Here is an 18,492-nt window from a genome sequence, read left to right as displayed (position 1 = left end):
AGTCACCCGGAGGAAACCCAGGCGGACACAAAGAGAACACACCACACTCCTCACAGACAGGCACCCGGAGGAAACCCACGCGGACACAAAGAGAACACACCACACTCCTCACAGACAGTCACCCGGAGGAAACCCACGCGGACACAAGGAGAGCACACCACACTCCTCACAGACAGTCACCCAGAGCAAGAATCGAACCCACAACCTCCAGGTCCCTGGAGCTGTGTGACCGCGACACTACCTGCTGCACGACCGTGCCGCCCTAAAGAAATAAATGAATAAGTAAAATAACATCTCAACCCTGAGCTGGATAGGCAGTTACAGACAATGGATGGGCGTAGTGTTCTTAGCCTTGGCTGCCCTGCTGAAAACACTAAAAAGACTAGTTCAAGCTAGACATGCTGGTTAAACTGGTTGACCAGTATGTTTTTATTTAAATTTGATGGTTTAGCTGGTCTACAAGCATGATCAACCTGACCAAGCTGGACCATGCGGTTGAGCAGCACCACCAAGCATTACCAAAAGCAAAGGCAACACATGCTTTGCTGGTCAAGAGCTAGTTAACAAGCTAGCTTACCAGCATAGGGTATGTTTTGTCTGAATTACTGATTTTCCAACCACCTTGACTATCAAAGACCAGCTCAAACAAACTACCAGCTAGCTGGTCTTATGCTGGATTTTTCAGCAAGGTGTTGAAAGGTTTAAAAAAAAATAAAGAATATTCTACACAAGCAAGTTACTGTAAACACTCTGAGAAATCAGTTAACTCTACTGTACTGGGTTGCTCTGAAAAAAGTTGACTTTCAAGAAAACAGGGTTGGTAGCGTAACAAAAAGTTGGGCACTAGCATGAATAGCATGTGTCCAGGATTCTCCTCGTGGGCATTAAATTATCCAAAGACCACTCGTCTCCCCACAGTTCACACTTGGCAGAGGATCTGAAGAAATGCTTATTACACATAATGATCCATGCTAATTTCTACAGAAGGAACCTCCATCTTCAGCAGTGGTTTCGAGTGAGAACAAAATTAGCCACTTGTATCCAAGACTTTAGAGATGTCAAACTTGAGCTTTTCAGCTAAAATCATGTAGTTACGAACAGTAGTTTCGGATGCTAAGATATTTGATTTGGCGTTGAGTTTTTGATTTACTGGTGGGTTGCTAAATGCAGATTTTGTGCTAATACATTGGCTTTCTATCATCGTTCATTAGACTGGGGAAGCCATTTATAAAAACTGACAAACCTACTTAATCAAATATCAAAAATATAAGGGAACAAGACTCATTAATATATGTTTGTGTGACTATCGGCACTGGGTGACTAGCAACATCATGTCCTCAACATAGGAGGGCAAAGGAAAAAGAAGCCTATGCTGGATAGCACTGCGCTTGTGTAATTGGGGCAGAGGGAGAGCCATCTGGTCTGGTCAAAATTGTGATCTCTCTGTGATAGTGCCAACACTTATTTTCTCACCTGTTAATAACAGGAGTCCAGAGAATCTCACAAACTGACACAAAAAAGACAGCGTTTCTAAACATTTCCGACTGTTTTAATAATTTCAGGAATTAATACACAGCCAAACTTGATTCCCAAAAATAAAAGTCTTTAATCATGGCTTTGTTATGTACAGAGAATCTTTCAAGTCAACTTTAATCCAAGAAATCACTTGTAAAAAATGAGATAGGAGTACATTATGATGTATCCTGTATCCCTGGTTGGGTTGGGGTTCCTGCCGTCGTAGAGTCCAAAGTAGAGGATCGTATTGGGACCAGTCATATCCAGCTGCAAAAGATTGGAAATAAATGTAACAGTCTGACATATTGGATATAAACCAGTGCGATTATTAGCTTCTACGCTATACTGTCATGTACTTGACTATAGTGTTACACAATGTCTTTTGTTTCAGATCACTATTCTCACTTTACAATGTCTGAAAACGTAATAAGGAACAATTCTAAAAAATGACATCCTACAAGGTAGTTTGTGGTAACTGTGTGACTACCTAAGCATGTAGTTAGCAAAATGCTAACTGTAGTGTTAGAACGTTTCCCTGACCTGTTAGCTACATTAGCGTGTTAGCTTCAGTGCAACACAAACGTTTGATACCAAACATCTCGGTGGATCTGATTTGTAGATGAAAGCACATTGTGTTACATTTTTAATCCCCAAGACGCCCAACCCCCAGATATCCCCCACTCAGTTATTAGTAGTCGCTAATTCCTCCTTTCAGTCAGGGACCCTCCCCACAAATCACTCAGTGCTTTCAGCCTTGGGAGGGTCAAGGAGAGCACATGCTTCCCTGCGGCTAACAGTTTGGAACTTGAAGCACAAAACACTTGGAGGAGAATTCTAACAAATCACTGCACTATTTGGAGAGGGAGGCCCACCCAAAGAGATAAAGGCCAACTGTGCTGCCTTGAACTCCTCTCCATGGTCAGTTGCGCCACTCAGGAGCCACCATCTTTGTTAATTTGATGCCACACACTGAGAGCAAAAGACGAATGAACTCCCAGGAGGAATTTTCTATTCCAAGTCTAATTCATAATCAGATTTTTTGAAGTCTGAGTTTTGAAATCCTACTTTGACGCGGCAGAATTTAAGGACATTTTTTAACCCTCTGTATTTTGGGAAAGGTTATCCCTTCAGTGCTCCACTTCAAAACGATTCTTTGAACAAACACAAACTTAGTAACGCTCCTTCATTAGCTGTGGTCGGTTTCCACACCTGTGGAGTGATATCGATCGTCCAGGGGTTGACCTGCAGCCCGTCGCACCAGCCACCACGTCCGTACAGCCACGTCCCGTGTTCATTGGGCACACCCCCATCACCCACTCTGAGGGTACAGCCCAGAGCTGAGCCTACACAAACAAACACTAATAATGTAATCTTTTTTTTTATGTTTGAACAAGATTCCTCTAACATCACGTCACGGAAGCTCAACACACTTGGAGGACAACACTAATGGCCGAGCCAGGTTCCTCCCCTCCAAACAAAAATTAAAGGCCAGTTACCATCTTTTGGACTTTCATACAAAAATAGAAAGATCATTAATTTTTCAAATACAATATTAAATATTCATCATTATTGTAAATAAGGATAAACAGAGTGAATTGGGTTACAACAACAGACCGCTTATTGTTTGAACAACAAGACATTTTAAAATCCAATCATCGCATAAGAGCCTCACCAGCCGAGTCGAATGTGAGTGTGTTGTTGGAGACGCTGTTGATGAGGAAGTAATGCGAGGTCACACAGAACTCGCAACACTGGTTATCATCACTGCCGTGACCTGTGATTACAGCGTATAACTCCACCTGCAGAACACACACACACATACACACATACACGCACACACACAAACATACATATACACACATACATATACACACACACACAAACATACATATACACACACACACACACAGACACACACACACACACACACACACACAAACATACATATACACACACACATACACACAAACACACACACACAAACATACATATACACACACACACACACACACACACAAACATACATACACACACACACACAGAGACACACACACACAGAGACACACACACACACAGACAGAGACACACACACACACACACACAGAGACACACACAGAGACACACACACACACACACAGAGACACACACACACACACACAGAGACACACACACACACAGACACACACACACACACAGACACACACACACACACACAGACACACACACACAGACACACACAGACAGAGACACACACACACAGAGACACACACACACACACACAGAGACACACACACAGAGACACACACACACACAGAGACACACACACACACACACACAGAGACACACACACACACACACACAGAGACACACACACACACACACACACAGACACACACACACACACACACACAGACACACACACACACACACACACAGACACACAGAGACACACACACACACACAGAGACACACACATAGAGACACACACACAGAGACACACACACAGAGACACACACACAGACACAGAGACACACACAGAGAGACACACACACACACACAGAGAGACACACACACACACACACAGAGACACACACACACACACAGAGACACACACATAGAGACACACACACAGAGACACACACACAGAGACACACACACAGAGACACACACAGAGAGACACACACAGAGAGACACACACACACACACACAGAGACACACACACACACACACAGAGACACACACACAGAGACACACACTTTCCTAAGTGAATTGAATACACAGGCCAGACCAAGTGTGCTCCTGATCTCCTCCTAAACACTTAGAATGTAGTTCAATTTCACAGCACTGTCAAGAATTCAAGGGGAAAATGGGAAGGACTTGGTGGTTTCCTGCCCTAATACAGAAGTTACACAGCGCAGTTTCTGCAGTGCTGAGCCCCGAGTAGCAACAATAAAGGCCCTATTCTCCCTATTTGTGAAGCATCATGGATTTTAAGCTGTAATTTTAAGGTAAAATACTACATAGTGTGGCTTTAAAGGGAACCAATTCAACATAATTATAGTTACATCAACAAAAGCGTGGAACAAATCATTAAATCCACACTGATCCATCACCTTCTTAGTTGCAGCTGGAATATCAAACTTGATCTCCTGGAATTTGGTGTTGTAATCTCGGTCGAACTGTTCCTGTCCATTGTACAGTGGGCTCAGTTTGTACGGATGAAGCTTCTCTGAGGTGTTTCCTACCAGTGCACACACAAACATAAGACAATAGACTTATTGATCTTCAAAAGGGCAATCAGACACTTGTATCACCAATATTTATTAATGGAATAACTGATCTTGTATTATACTACTTTTTATATTTTGAAATTTCTGGTCATTGCTTTGTAGCCCCTGAGTTACCCTGTTTGTGCTCCATAGAGTGGGTCCCAAGTGGGGGCGGCCATGCTTATAAACAGGTTCAGATATTCCTCTGAGCCATCCAGACCAGTAGTGTCAGTATAACAGCTGTTTCATAACAAAGATGAATTACTGAAGCAGCCATTGTGTGCGGTGATTCTCCTTCACAGCTATTATAATGACACCTAGTGGCCTAGATGTGTCAGATTCGATGCTAAACGCTAAAAGTGGCCTTCTGTATGTGGGGGACCCACTCTGTGGAGCATAAACATATTTATTCAGGTTGTATAAAGCAATTAGATTTTTCACCTCGTGATCTGCACTGTATAGAACACAATGTAAATATAATAGCGTAGGTACCCCAAGTTCCGGCCACTTTAATTACAATATTGGAAATCTTAGCTAACTGTAAATAAATAGAAGTACTTTACTCACTCAAATCAACATTTTTCAGGAGTCATAAGTGTGTAGATTAATGTCCAAGACTTGCTTGACTTTGAAAGAAAATGTTTTTAGATAAAAACACTTTTGTTTAAGCAGACGCTAATACTGCTAAGATTACTAGCGCCCCCTAACTTCGGCCACCTCCCCTGCTTGTGACAGTCAAACGAGACGGTTGCTACCACATTCAGTGGTTTTGAGAGGTTCACAATGAGATTACGTTTGTCCTGTGTTGGTATCCGTACTCTACATGTAAGGATTAAAATGGCGGTAGATTTTCCCCCTCTGAGAAAAGGAAGCTAACCGCTAAGCTAACTTTTACACTGAGGTAAATATCTGTAACAAAATGGAAATGTGTTGTGTTCCACATGCAGTTTTGCACACAAAGAATTACAACACTGTTAAAGATACTTAAATATGGTTTAGATGTGTGATTTCTTGCAAGACTGATGTTTAAATGCCCTACTAAGGCTTGAACTTATGTATTATTGTTTTAGCCAATGCCAACGGCGAAGAGAGAGAGCGGAATTGCACCATATACGGCAGTGGCCGGAATTAGGGGAAAGAGTGATAAATAACTACATTTAAAAAAAAAAACTAAACATGTATGGAGGCTTCTTCCAAGAAAAGGTTTAAAGAAACTTTATCTAATGTAAAAGGTGTAGGGAGAACAATACCCTGGCACTGAAGCTTTGTGAAGAGGTCATAAGTTGTATCTTGTATTTGTAATTTTGTATGGAATTGTCTGGCTTCAGTTTCTTATCACTCTTTGCTATTAGACGGCTCATTTTCGTGAGTGTAATGGTCCGCTCTGATGGACCCAAAAAAATGCTGGTGTACTTCCTGTAAGAGCAAGATTGGTGCTTTTAGCCTGATTCAGCCACATTCTGCGCTTCATAACCAACAGACAGACTGCACTCCTGCCCTGCTCTCCTCTCTGTGAAAGGGACATTGCTGTAATCGACCAATTAAGTTCCTCTATCCTCCCCATCCATCTCAGCACCTCCTGGAGATTTCTGGGACTCTCAGGCTGCAGTGTGACTGTAAAACTCTGGGAGAGTTGTTTTTTTTTTTTTTTTTTTAAATTGAAGCCCCCAACTGACTGCTGGGATCTCACTTTGGGATCATTGAAAAACAACATATGATTAGCCATATTTTTCCTAGATTTTATACTTGATTTATCTAAATGTATCTGTAGAATGCTAGATAATTTAGCTTATTCCAACCAATCAAAAATATCTGAGATCATTTCTTAAATCTACAGGAGCAACAACCCATTTTCTCCAATAACCCTGACACCTAGAGGCTTGAAGGTATCAGAAAAATTCTGTACCAAATAATTTCAAAACTAGCCTGCCCCATATAGAGGAAAAAAAAATACTGTCTAGAAAGTAATAACTTCGTCATTTTTTACAATTCCGACTCCTCACCGTTCACCGTGACCTGTTCCAGTTTGTGATCGGGATTACGAGGCTCTGACCTGATTTCGGGAAGACGTGGTCAGTTGGGACCGGACCGTACCGTACTGACCTGAGTGGTTGCTGTAACCGAAGCGCAGGTTCAGGGACGTCATCCAAGGCATCGCCCAGGGAACGGTCTTCATCGTCAGGGAACAGCGCTGTCCGTCCAGCAGCGCAATGAGAGGAGAGACGTCCGTCAGCCAGCGGCCGGTACCTCTGCCAAAACACGGAGGAAGGATTAAAGAGATTTCAAACTGTTACTGAGCTCAGATCCGCTGTAATGACCTTGAGCGGATGCGGAGGTGAATGTCCACTAATGCTGCTAGGTCGGAGAGGTTGTTATAGCACACTGGCCTTCGTTTAGCATTTAGGGTTTCAGGTCTCAGTGCTGACGGGAACACTGTGTTAGTCCTTGGGAAAGACATAGAAAAAAACAAAACACACACAAAAAAAACATGAGCCTGAATGGTGGCTCCTCACAAAAAAAACCAAAAAAAAAAAACCTACTCAACCCTCAGGGTTAAGTTCCCTGTACAGTTAGAGAACCTTCATGTAATATAAAGGGTCAAGGAAGATCTTTATATAAAACCACTGATATACAGTGTTTTTGTGGAGGTTCCTTTAAAAGGGCCCATATATAATATGAACTTGTCATATTAGGTGTACACAGGGAGAACACACCACACTCCTCACAGACAGTCACCCGGAGGAAACCCACGCAGACACAGGGAGAACACAGCACACTCCTCACAGACAGTCACCTGGAGGAAACCCACGCAGACACAGGGAGAACACAACACACTCCTCACAGACAGTCACCCGGAGGAAACCCACGCAGACACAGGGAGAACACACCACACTCCTCACAGACAGTCACCCGGAGGAAACCCACGCAGACACAGAGAACACAGCACACTCCTCACAGACAGTCACCCGGAGGAAACCCACGCAGACACAGGGAGAACACACCACACTCCTCACAGACAGTCACCCGGAGGAAACCCACGCAGACACAGGGAGAACACACCACACTCCTCACAGACCGTCACCCGGAGCGGGACTCGAACCCACAACCTCCAGGTCCCTGGAGCTGTGTGACTGCGACACCTACCTGTTACACCACCGTGCCGCCTATTACAATTATATGTTACACAAAAATATAACAACATATACGACTGTCCTTTATCCTCTGTTGTGAGTGACTGCGCTGTGCTGGGCCTAATTTAAAAAGCAACCTGTGTAGAACCAGTCCTCATAACAACTGATATGTATGACTGTGAATATCATTGTGTCATTAGAGGTGACGTGTCGTTATCACAGACATTGGTAGTGTACCTGCGGAAGGCTGTGATCCAGCGGCCGAGTTCCAGTTTACAGTAGGGACTGATCTGATCACAGCAAACAAACAGCTGCACCGTGTGATCCCAGTGTGCACACGTTTCATCCCTGAGGCCTGGACAGGACAGAGCAGCGTCCAGCTCCAGGACATCATACTCCAGCAGGTCTGAAAGCAAACAGCAGGTAAAAGAGGTACAAGTGGATAATAAATCATTTGTTATCATTAAGGCATTGGATGGTCTTTTCTGAGTAATTACCAACAATTCTTACAGAGCAGAGACCCAGAGACAATGAACACAATGCTAGTGACCCATTAACGGTGATGAATTTCAGACTGACCTGGGGGAAGCTCCACCACGGCCTGGGCCCCGGCCTCCCCCTGCATCAGCGCTTTATCAAACACACGCACCACGCTGGCAGGCCTTTTAACATGCTCCAGCAAGTCCGAGTAGAAGTCAAACCTGCCGCACACAGTCAGACAAAATGCTTTATAAAGCCCTCTTTAAAAATTGCAGGTCCCAGGAAAAGAATCCATAATTCAGCCCATTTGATCAGAGCGTAACACTCTTATTTTGAAAAGGACTCCAACAACAGTTAGAACCTGTGCTCCAGCAAAAACAGCCAGGTCTGAAAGCCATTAGCCTTTTCTGTTGTTTCCTGAGCTGAGACTAAGCTGAGTTTAGCATTCACACGTGTGGACAATCTCACACAGCCAATGCACCTACTGAAATTTGTTTTTCGGACTGGGAGAAGAAACTGGAGCACCCGCAGGAAACCCATGCAGGCACTGGGAGAACACTCTTCAGACAGTGACCCAAAGAAAGAACGGTATTACATTTATTCAAGGCATCATGATACATTCATTCACCCATTTTCTATATGAACTGCCCTTGATCTTCATCAGGGTCGTGGTGAGGCAGGAGACCACCCGGAGTCATTGGGCGCAGAGCAGGAAGCCCACCATGGACAGGGCGCCAGTCCCTCACACTCACCGTCATAAATAAATGTGATGTCGTGCTGTGGTCACCATTCATTCATTATCTGTAACCCTTATCCAGTTCAGGGTCACGGTGGGTCCAGAGCCTACCTGGAATCATTGGGCGCAAGGCAGGAATACACCCTGGAGGAGGCGCTGTGGTCACCACAGCAATAAATTCACTGAGGAGCAACTGGAAATTTAACCCCATGTGAATCTAAAGCTACCTTTCTGACTTTCTAATCTTTGCTGGTAATAAACATGAAGTCTAAGGCTTTTCTACCAAAAGCAAATATAATTTGTTAGCGATTAAACAACGTTAAAGGATTTACAATGGTGTTATTGCGTGGACGTACCACTGAGCCTGCCAGCAGAGGAACCTGAACGACGGGTAGAGGGACCAGCCCATCTCCGCCAGCTCCCCCTGCTGGTTCACCGCAAAGAAGACTTGTGGAGATGGAGTGACTTGGAATGACACATTTACAGGCTTTCTCTTCCTGTTAACACACACACACACACACACACACACACACACACTGAACAATGTAACAGAAGACAGGTAACAGAAGCTGAGATGTTACAGTAAGCGTAAACCTAGAGATCCAGGACAGACTCTTACGCTAAGGCCTGGACCACGGCTGGCTGGATGTGCAGCATAGCAGCAGGAATACTGAGAGTGGTGTTACATTCATCTCCAACACAGTTCATGTCCTGGATGGGGTTGCCAGGTAGAGCGTACACCAGCACTCCCGTAGCATTGCTTTCAGACATCGTTTTAATCTAAAGAGGGAGAGCACAAGACTTTTTAATGAACTTACGTTTATATTTATGGCCTTGGACAGAGTTCATTTTTCCTTATGATACAGAGGTAGGAAACAGATGACAGTTTTAGAGAAACTGTCAAAATGGTAAATATTACCATTTACATAATTTCATAAATGGCAGAATATGTTTTTAAAAAAAAATACAGCTGTAATAATATTTTGGAATATGTTTGGAATAAATATTTGCCACTATTTGGAGAATAACGTAAATACAATTTGAGAATAATGTTGTGCCAATATTTCTAATATTTTGATTATATTATATAAAAACGATGTTATTTTAATAATAAAATAATATTAAGTCGTATGTTGGGCAGCACGGTGGCGCAGCAGGTAGTGTCCCAGTCACACAGCTCCAGGGACCTGGAGGTTGTGGGTTCGAGTCCTGCTGCGGGTGACTGTCTGTGAGGAGTGTGGTGTGTTCTCCCTGTGTCCGCGTGGGTTTCCTCCGGGTGACTGTCTGTGAGGAGTGTGGTGTGTTCTCCCTGTGTCCGCGTGGGTTTCCTCCGGGTGACTGTCTGTGAGGAGTGTGGTGTGTTCTCCCTGTGTCCGCGTGGGTTTCCTCCAGGTGACTGTCTGTGAGGAGTGTGGTGTGTTCTCCCTGTGTCTGCATGGGTTTCCTCCGGGTGACTGTCTGTGAGGAGTTTGGTGTGTTCTCCCTGTGTCTGCATGGGTTTCCTCCGGGTGACTGTCTGTGAGGAGTGTTGTGTGTTCTCCCTGTGTCTGCGTGGGTTTCTTCCGGGTGACTGTCTGTGAAGAGTGTGGTGTGTTCTCCCTGTGTCTGCGTGGGTTTCCTCTGGGTGACTGTCTGTGAGGAGTGTGGTGTGTTCTCCCTGTGTCTGCGTGGGTTTCCTCCGGTTGACTGTCTGTGAGGAATGTGGTTTCCTCCCACGGTCCAAAAACACATGTTGGTAGGTGGATTGAAGACTCAAAAGTATAAATAGGTGTGAGTGTGTGAGTGAATGTGTGAGTATGTGTCACCCTGTGAAGGACTGGCGCCCTCTCCAGGGTGTGTTCCCACCTTGCTCCAGGGTGTGAATCCCACCAGTGATTCCAGGTAGGCTCCGGACCCCTGTGACACTGCCATGAAGTCATTACCCAGATCCACATAAATCCAACCTCAAGATCCACACAAACCACATCCATCGTTTGCCTCATACCTTTGTGAAGAAAGAGCAGCCGCCTTCCGACACCCAGGCAACAGCTCCGAAGACCTCGGCAACGGGTTTACAGCCATCGCCTGCTTCAGCCAGAATATACGGCTCTGAGCCCCAGCGTCCATTCAGCCAGTCGTACCTCGCATTCAGACGCTTCGCAATCACCGGTGAAGCCCACTCTAGAAACAGGAGACACATTAGAAACCTGTTTTAAACTTCATCAGTTCAGACGAACAAGTCTCGTTACCTTTGAAATCTATGCCACGGATCTATGCCCCACAGGGAAGGGCTCGCATTAACAGCAGTGGGGATTTTTTCAAATTATGTCCAATACTGGTCCAACTGCAAAGATCTGTAGAAAAGTAGAGCCGACTCCATAGACCTGCATCTATACAGCAGCGGCCCTTGACTGTGTGATTACCCGGAGATGTGAAGACAGCCTGAGCAAGGCCACAGTTGTGTCCTCCACAGCCCCAGGTGTACAGGACTCTCGGGATCCAGTTCCCCAGAGCGTGGACAGGAATGGGAGAGAAGTGTAGTCTGGGGAATATCTCCTTCCACCTGTCCAACATAAAGAAAGAACTAAAATCACACCAATCATGGCTTCCGAACAGTGCATGAGAGTTCCTCAAGCGTTGGGAATTTGACTGAAAATGACCCACAGAGTACCATAGGGCATTTTGTCAAAATAATAAATAAATAAACGTATTACATGCACTTTAAGATTTACTGTCCATCATAAATAAAATTCACATTTTTAAAGTAAACTCATTCATATTTTCATCATGTTTTCCAGTATTAACCCTTTGGTGGATGATCTACACGTGCGATACACCCTCTAGGAACTTTTGGAAATTTGCATGAACCCACTTAAAATGTGAGAGGGATTTGCATATACTCACAGAAAGATAATGATTAGAGATACAATGCTGGCTACAACAAGTACTGCACATAAATAAATAAATAAACAAAACCTGTGAAACAATTGTAATAAAAGGTGTTGCTTTCAATTACATTATTGAATTGTTTTGTGTAAACATCACATTTTTTTTGGAGACTTACCCTTACCTTTTCCAGAAGTACTAATATCTTAACCCTAACCCTAACTTTAAAGTTGTCTTCACTTTAAAATGACTTGATATACGTCACAGGGACCAGCTTGTAGTCCCCACAAGGCAGAAAAAATATCCCCTCCACCGCACAGCCAGATCCCTCACCTGCTCCCCGCAGCAGAGTGCACCTGATCCCGCATCCACAGCGCCTGCTCCGCCGCCTGGTCATCCGCCGAGAGAAAGAGCACCTGGGCGTTGAGCGGCAGGAACTCGACCAGATCCGAGAGAGACTCGTTGGAGCTCCACAGCGCCTCCAGAAAGGCGGATTTGTTGGTGAAGGCGTGGATGATGAGCGACGACCCGGGGGAGCTCTGATTCTTCGGTTGGAATATGAATTCCCCGTCCAGAGTGTGCACGCGAAACTCCGGCGCTGGGTCCCCGGGATCGAAGCCTCCGAGTCCGGCCCGAGTGCTGCGCAGATTCGTTCGGGAGAGCCGGCTCTCCACCGCGGCCAGGATGCAGCCCCACAGGAGGCAGGACAGTGGCGACAAAGCGGGTCTGAACCGAGTCATTCCGACCCTCTAAGACCACCGTCGACTGATAATGAAAGTGGAAGTTGGGGAAGTTTTATCGCGGCGACCATTATAACGGGTCGGATCTCAATTGGCTGCATGTGCCCCATGTAGTGCACTACGTAGGTCACGAAATAACGGATTTACACACATTCAGTGCGTTGTGTTCTTTTTTATATATAAAAATCTTGTATGTGCTGTCAGGACTTTGTTATCCAAACCTAGTTAATTTAGTTTTTATTATTTACAAAATGTACTTAGGAGGGAGTAGGGAAGTCAATTGGGACACAGCCATGTACAGAATTGAGGGCGGATCTACGGCGGCCCCAGAGCCGTTAGCAATTATAACGATATAATAAAAAAACGCAACAACTGAAAATTAATTTTCAGTCCAATTTTTAAATAAACGGGTGTTGTAATATCAAACATTTTATAGTAATGTGTTTTCTTGCCCACTCCACACAGTTCATACAGAAACCCAGTTTTGAAATCACTGTTTTGTGATGTCACAATAACACATAACCACATGCTCTGAAGGATTGGTTCTCACCCAGTAAACATTTAGCCGTTGATTCAACGTTGAAATAACGTAATGACTGCCGTCTAATCAACGTTCTCTTCAGGTTGAAAATGAAAGTTGAAAAGACGTCCAAACACAGACATTAAAAAGACGACTATTAGACGTATTTTGGGCGTCCATTGACGTTATTGATTGGTCACGAAATAAATTACTTGTATAAAACGCTAGTGTGGGGGACGTCCACTGACGTTATCGATTGGTCACCACTTAACTAACTTGTTAAGATGGATTTTGGACGTCCATTGACGTTTAAAATATGTCCTTGACGGACAGACTACTTTTAGACCTATTTTGAACGTCCAGGGGAGTTCCCTGTTTACTGGGCAGTCTTGTTCCTGGTGGGGCACTGCCCTGCACATTTTTTATGATCCCCCTGGTCCCACCTGGACCAGGTTTGAGAACCACAGCTGTGGAGTGATGAATCCAGACCTTTCATCCAATACCAGTACAACTCACTAATCTTTACCTGGGCTGCATCGCACACTCACTGGGGGCCATATGACAGCGCAGGTGGTCACCAGCAAATTTGGTCCATGGGTTAAGTGTTGGCCCCTCATATGGAGGCCCTCAAGGGTCAGTGACTCAAAGAGGACGGGTTAAACATAGGGATAATCTGGGTTGTACAATCCACACCATGAGCCTGTGTGGACCAGACATAACCCATGTACTAACCCACATAGTATGTTCTGCCCACATGCCCCAATAAAGTGTGGTGGCTTGGTATGTGGCTGAATGCCACCACATTCTCACAGAATTATCCCAGAAAAATAGAGGCAGTTACTCCAGCAAATGGGGACCAATCACATTCAATGCTCTTGATTTCAGAAGACATTGGAACAGACAGATTTCCACAAAGTATTAGTGTCTTAATGGGGAATTTTCCGGGGGTTGGTTTTTATGGATGAACTATTTAGAAGCTGATAGAGCTCAGAGGAGTCCGACTGAAAATGCCCTGCTTGTGATAATTATCTGTAATTACAGACAATCAGGAGAGACCCATCCTTTGTTGAGCTCCTTACCTCAGATTATTAACTGGAGCAGAGAGTGTGACAGAGTTCTGTGAAGATGTGGAAAATGAAGAGCTGCTGTATGTTCTTCACAGAGCTTTAATCCCACTTCAGAGGGTCTGTGGTGGCGAAAAGTTTAGAGAAACCGGTTCTACCGAGAGATATCACTCTTTTTTTCCCCCCCACTCAGACAGGAGCCATGAAAACTCTACTGCTGCTGTTTCTGCTCATCTTCAGCTTCATCCTTACGTTCAGCCACGGAGACCACAGCAATTCTGAGGAGGAAAACGGGACAGACGACAGATACGAGACTGAGGTCAGTACAATGAATTACAAATTTTCCGATGACAAAATACAAAGGGTTTCTGATCCCTTATGAACATCATTTACTTAAAACGTGTTATTTTGGAACCACTAATTTGTACTAAATCACCACTAATTGATTAATATACTAAGTTATATTAAGTTACACTTGAAATACAATAAGTACAGTCATGTTATTTTCACCACTCTTATACAATTACTTTGAGCTGTCTGATTCAGCTCTAAAACGTGTGTGAAAATTACTTATTAACTATAAAATAAAATAAATTTCATTAATACTAGGGTGACCAGATCTCAGATGGTGAAAAAGAGGGGGGGGGGCTCTCGTCCCTCGCTGCTGTTGAATGCTTAGCTGAACCTATGTGTGCTTTTAGGTCCTTTACACCTTTATTTGCTACACAAAACATGGGAATTTCTCTTTTAATTCATCCAAGAACTTAAATTTACGTTTCGGCATAGCTGCTCGAGATGAGGGTCGGTACATGAGCTTTGCCTGACGTAAACAAGGACTACTGACGTGCAGACTGACCAATTAAATGTTTACAGAGAAGGTTATCGACCAATAACGGTAGCTCTATAGTCAGTCCGTCCAATCGGAAGATTTTAGGCTACTTCACCACGCCCCCTTCTCACTCAAGCGAACCAATCGGAGTAGGGGAGGGCGGGACTAGTTTGTGAACGAAACTTCTAGAAGTTCTATGTAAGCTCTAGAAAAACAAAATGCCGGACGTTTGTGAAATTCTGCCCGGACATTTTTTTACGTTTAAAAAACAGGGTCCGGGTAAAAGAGGACGTCTGGTCACCCTAAATAATAAAAATGAACAGGCCGTGTCAAAATAGTCATTAATAAAACGATTTATTACAAATTATTGTACATTCAAAGTATATGACATACTAACCATATAAATATATTTAAATTGTATTAGAATGGTGGCCAAAATAAATAATACACATGTATTAAATCCAATTTAATATAATTTAAAATACTTACGTGTGATTTAATACACATTTGTGACTCCAAGGTACTTTTTTTTCCATAAAGGATGTCAAAAACATGTATTTCTTCAGTGAATTCAGTGGAAATGTTTTTCTGCTTCAGTTATAACCTCGTATCCTTCGATTCCACCTTATGGCGTGGACCTAGGAAATGGACCTGAAGCACTATTTAAGGTGGAATCAAAAATTAGAATTCCTCTCAGAACGAAAACATAGTTTCACGCGTAAAAACACAAACGTTTTTTAAAAGTCCGTGAAAATATGTCGTATGTGAGTAGTTTGGGGAAAATATAGGTTTTCTGGAAAGTGCAAACTGTACCCTTTTAAAAGAAATATGATATGCGTTATCATTTTCATGTGTGTTGTATTTACCTCAGGACATTTGCTCGCAGCGTCGTGCTGCAAATCTGAGGGAGAAAGTCAGAAAAAATCGCGTAAAAAAACGGCTTTTCCTCTGTATTTTTAATTTAATTTAATTTATTCTTTTTGAGCTAAAGCAACGTTCATGGCCGGTAACACAGCATTGTTCCAAGTCTTAACTTTCAGACAGAATCAGTCAGAATAAAAACTGATAATTTATAAATATCTTAATAAAATATATAATTTTTCGAAATTAGAAAGAATCCATCAATTAAATATATCCCAGTAAACATTTAGCCGTTTATTCAACGTTGAAATGACTGCCGTCTAATCAACGTTTCCTTAAGGTTGAAAATGAAAGTTGAAAAGACGTCCAAACACAGACATTGAAAAGACGACTATTAGACGTGTTTTTGACGTCAAATGACGTTATTAATTGGTCCCGAAATAGATTACTTGTATAAAACGCATTTTGGACGTCCACTGACGTTATCGATTGGTCACCACTTAACTAACTTATTAAGATGGATTTGAACTACAGATGAACTACTCTCCCTGACTTTAAGGTGGACAAACGAGAGAGGAATGTCTAACGGAGTGGACAGAGAGTGGACACAGGGTTTACAAACTCCAGCAGCACTGCTGTGTCTGATCCACTCACATCAGCCCAACACACCACCACTCTGTGAATGATCCACAATCCAAATCATACCTGAACTGTGAAGGACCCATTGAAAAACAGCATGAAAGAAGGCTAAAAAATGATGCAGAGCAAAAAATAAACTAGTCTGTAATTGTAGAACAAAGTGCTGTATGGTCAATGGAGTTAAGAGAATTGACAGTGAGTGTAGAAACAAGGTTGCTCTAATACTGACTGATTTGTCGTATACTTACCATAATTCATTGAATTAACTCCTTTTACACGTTAAGATGAAGTGGTTTGAAGCTGAGCCTATACAGATGATGCTGAAGAGAATGGTGCGGAGACCTGACCAGCAGCTGTTTTACGGTTTAATGGGGAGAAGGTCCTCAGGTAATATTAATTCTAACATAACTTGAGCATGTTGCATCATGTCCCCCCACATATTATAGAATTGTTAAGTATAATAACATCAACTGTAATATAGAATTACATAAAACCACTTGCTTTTTCTTTCTTTTCCTGTAGCAAAACCACAGATCACAAGAAAACGTAAGTGCAGTTGAGCTTTTCAGGATTATAGTGAAATATTGAAGTGTATCTTTTATAGTGAGAGAAACCATACACTTTCTGAAAGCATGCCAATGTCTGTTCAGCCAGTGTTTTGTCAGGGACCGGGTCAGTGTGTGCAGTAACAGCTTCTACTCTTTTGGGAAGGGTTTACACTAGATGTTGAAACATTGCGTTAAGGATTTGATTGTCAGCGAGGTCAGGCACTAATGCCAGGGGATTAGTTTTTGATCATAAAACCCACTCACATTCATCTCTAAGGTACTGGATGGAGCTCCATAACTTCAGAGAATGCAGTTCCATGCCTCCACAGCCCAATGCTGGGGGCTTTATAACCCTCTTGCCAACACTTGGCATTAAAGCAACACTAGGTAGTATTTTTACGTTAAAATTACACCTTCAAAATAATTGTGATGCTCCACTGACCTGTAATAGGGAGAACGGATCCTCTACTATTGCTACTCTGGGCTCAGCACTGCAGAAACTGTACTAGATAACATCTGGAGGAGGGTAGTTACATAATATTCTCTTTTATTCCAGGGCAAAAGTTTCAGCCTTTTGTTGGTCTGATGGGGAAACGGAGTGAGGAGGGTTGGTGCACTTTCCTCTAAGCTGCTTTTTCATTTTGTTTTTCTCTTTTTTAAAATTTCGTATTTTAAAATTATGGAAAAAAAAAATCGGTTCCATAAATTGATTACAATTCTTTTAAAATATAATTGAAATCTGTTAAATCTTTGTTCTCTTTTAGGCTCTTTTTGATGGAATCACAAGTGGAACATCATCAATCTTGTTTCAAGGCAACACCTGTTAAAAGGGGTTAATAAAAGTGATAAATCAAACCTTTAGGTGTCATCTTTGGGACAAACATTTTTTAGTTTGTTGCTCAAGTTGCGAATGAATTACCACATGAAATATCAATTAGTCTTGTTTTGAGAGGATGAAGTACAGCGGCTCAGAGTCAGCTACAACAGTTATTATAGACCAAGAAAATAAAAACACAAGCTATGTCTGTGAAATGTTAAAAAACTAAAATAACAAAAATTAATTCTGGAGGTTGTTCTCGTGTCCTTTTGACGTCTGTTGACGTAAGAAGCACCTATTTTTAAAAATTAATTTCTGTTAACTAAGTCTGTTTAAGGGCGGCGCAGCAGGTAGTGTCGCAGTCACAGCTCCTGGAGGTTGTGGGTTCGATTCCCGCTCCGGGTGACTGCCTGTGAGGAGTGTGGTGTGTTCTCCCCGTGTCTGCGTTGGTTTCCTCTGGGTGCTCCGGTTTCCTCCC

At 43.1% G+C, this 18,492-nt stretch overlaps 2 protein-coding genes across 2 annotated transcripts; one reads left to right on the top strand and one right to left on the bottom strand.

The window, feature by feature from the left end:
* Window positions 1–1,560: 1,560 nt before the first annotated feature.
* si:dkey-256h2.1 (uncharacterized protein LOC337520 homolog) lies at window positions 1,561–12,821 on the bottom strand. Its single transcript, XM_066644983.1, has 12 exons — window positions 12,330–12,821; window positions 11,534–11,673; window positions 11,116–11,291; window positions 9,751–9,911; window positions 9,488–9,628; window positions 8,495–8,616; window positions 8,153–8,321; window positions 6,888–7,033; window positions 4,629–4,756; window positions 3,188–3,314; window positions 2,725–2,858; window positions 1,561–1,782 (listed from the first exon to the last, which is right to left on the bottom strand). The coding sequence occupies exons 1-12, from the start codon at window positions 12,734–12,736 to the stop codon at window positions 1,663–1,665; spliced, it is 1,971 nt and encodes a 656-aa protein (XP_066501080.1). The 5' UTR covers window positions 12,737–12,821; the 3' UTR covers window positions 1,561–1,662.
* Window positions 12,822–13,899: 1,078 nt separating this feature from the next.
* Window positions 13,900–18,030, top strand: LOC136666983 (protachykinin). Its single transcript, XM_066644984.1, has 5 exons — window positions 13,900–14,639; window positions 16,934–17,036; window positions 17,172–17,195; window positions 17,754–17,804; window positions 17,962–18,030. Exons 1-5 carry the CDS (start codon window positions 14,523–14,525, stop codon window positions 17,970–17,972), a joined length of 306 nt encoding a protein of 101 aa, XP_066501081.1. The 5' UTR covers window positions 13,900–14,522; the 3' UTR covers window positions 17,973–18,030.
* Window positions 18,031–18,492: the final 462 nt, after the last annotated feature.

This window comes from Hoplias malabaricus, chromosome 1 (assembly GCF_029633855.1).
Source record: "Hoplias malabaricus isolate fHopMal1 chromosome 1, fHopMal1.hap1, whole genome shotgun sequence".
NCBI classification, from domain to species: domain Eukaryota; kingdom Metazoa; phylum Chordata; class Actinopteri; order Characiformes; family Erythrinidae; genus Hoplias; species Hoplias malabaricus.
Note: the sequence above shows the minus strand (reverse complement) of the source record. Positions and strands in the feature narration are given on the sequence as shown.

Coding starts and splice junctions, on each gene's coding strand:
- si:dkey-256h2.1 (XM_066644983.1), bottom strand. CDS start 12,736: ATGACTCGGTTCAGACCCGCTTTGTCGCCACTGTCCTGCCTCCTGTGG. Junction 9,912..11,115: donor GCTGCTCTTTCTTCACAAAG/GTATGAGGCAAA, acceptor CTCCCTCTTTAG/ATTAAAACGATGTCTGAAAG. Junction 9,629..9,750: donor GCCGTGGTCCAGGCCTTAGC/GTAAGAGTCTGT, acceptor GTGTGTTAACAG/GAAGAGAAAGCCTGTAAATG.
- LOC136666983 (XM_066644984.1), top strand. CDS start 14,523: ATGAAAACTCTACTGCTGCTGTTTCTGCTCATCTTCAGCTTCATCCTT. Junction 17,037..17,171: donor AATGGGGAGAAGGTCCTCAG/GTAATATTAATT, acceptor CTTTTCCTGTAG/CAAAACCACAGATCACAAGA. Junction 17,196..17,753: donor ACCACAGATCACAAGAAAAC/GTAAGTGCAGTT, acceptor CTTTTATTCCAG/GGCAAAAGTTTCAGCCTTTT.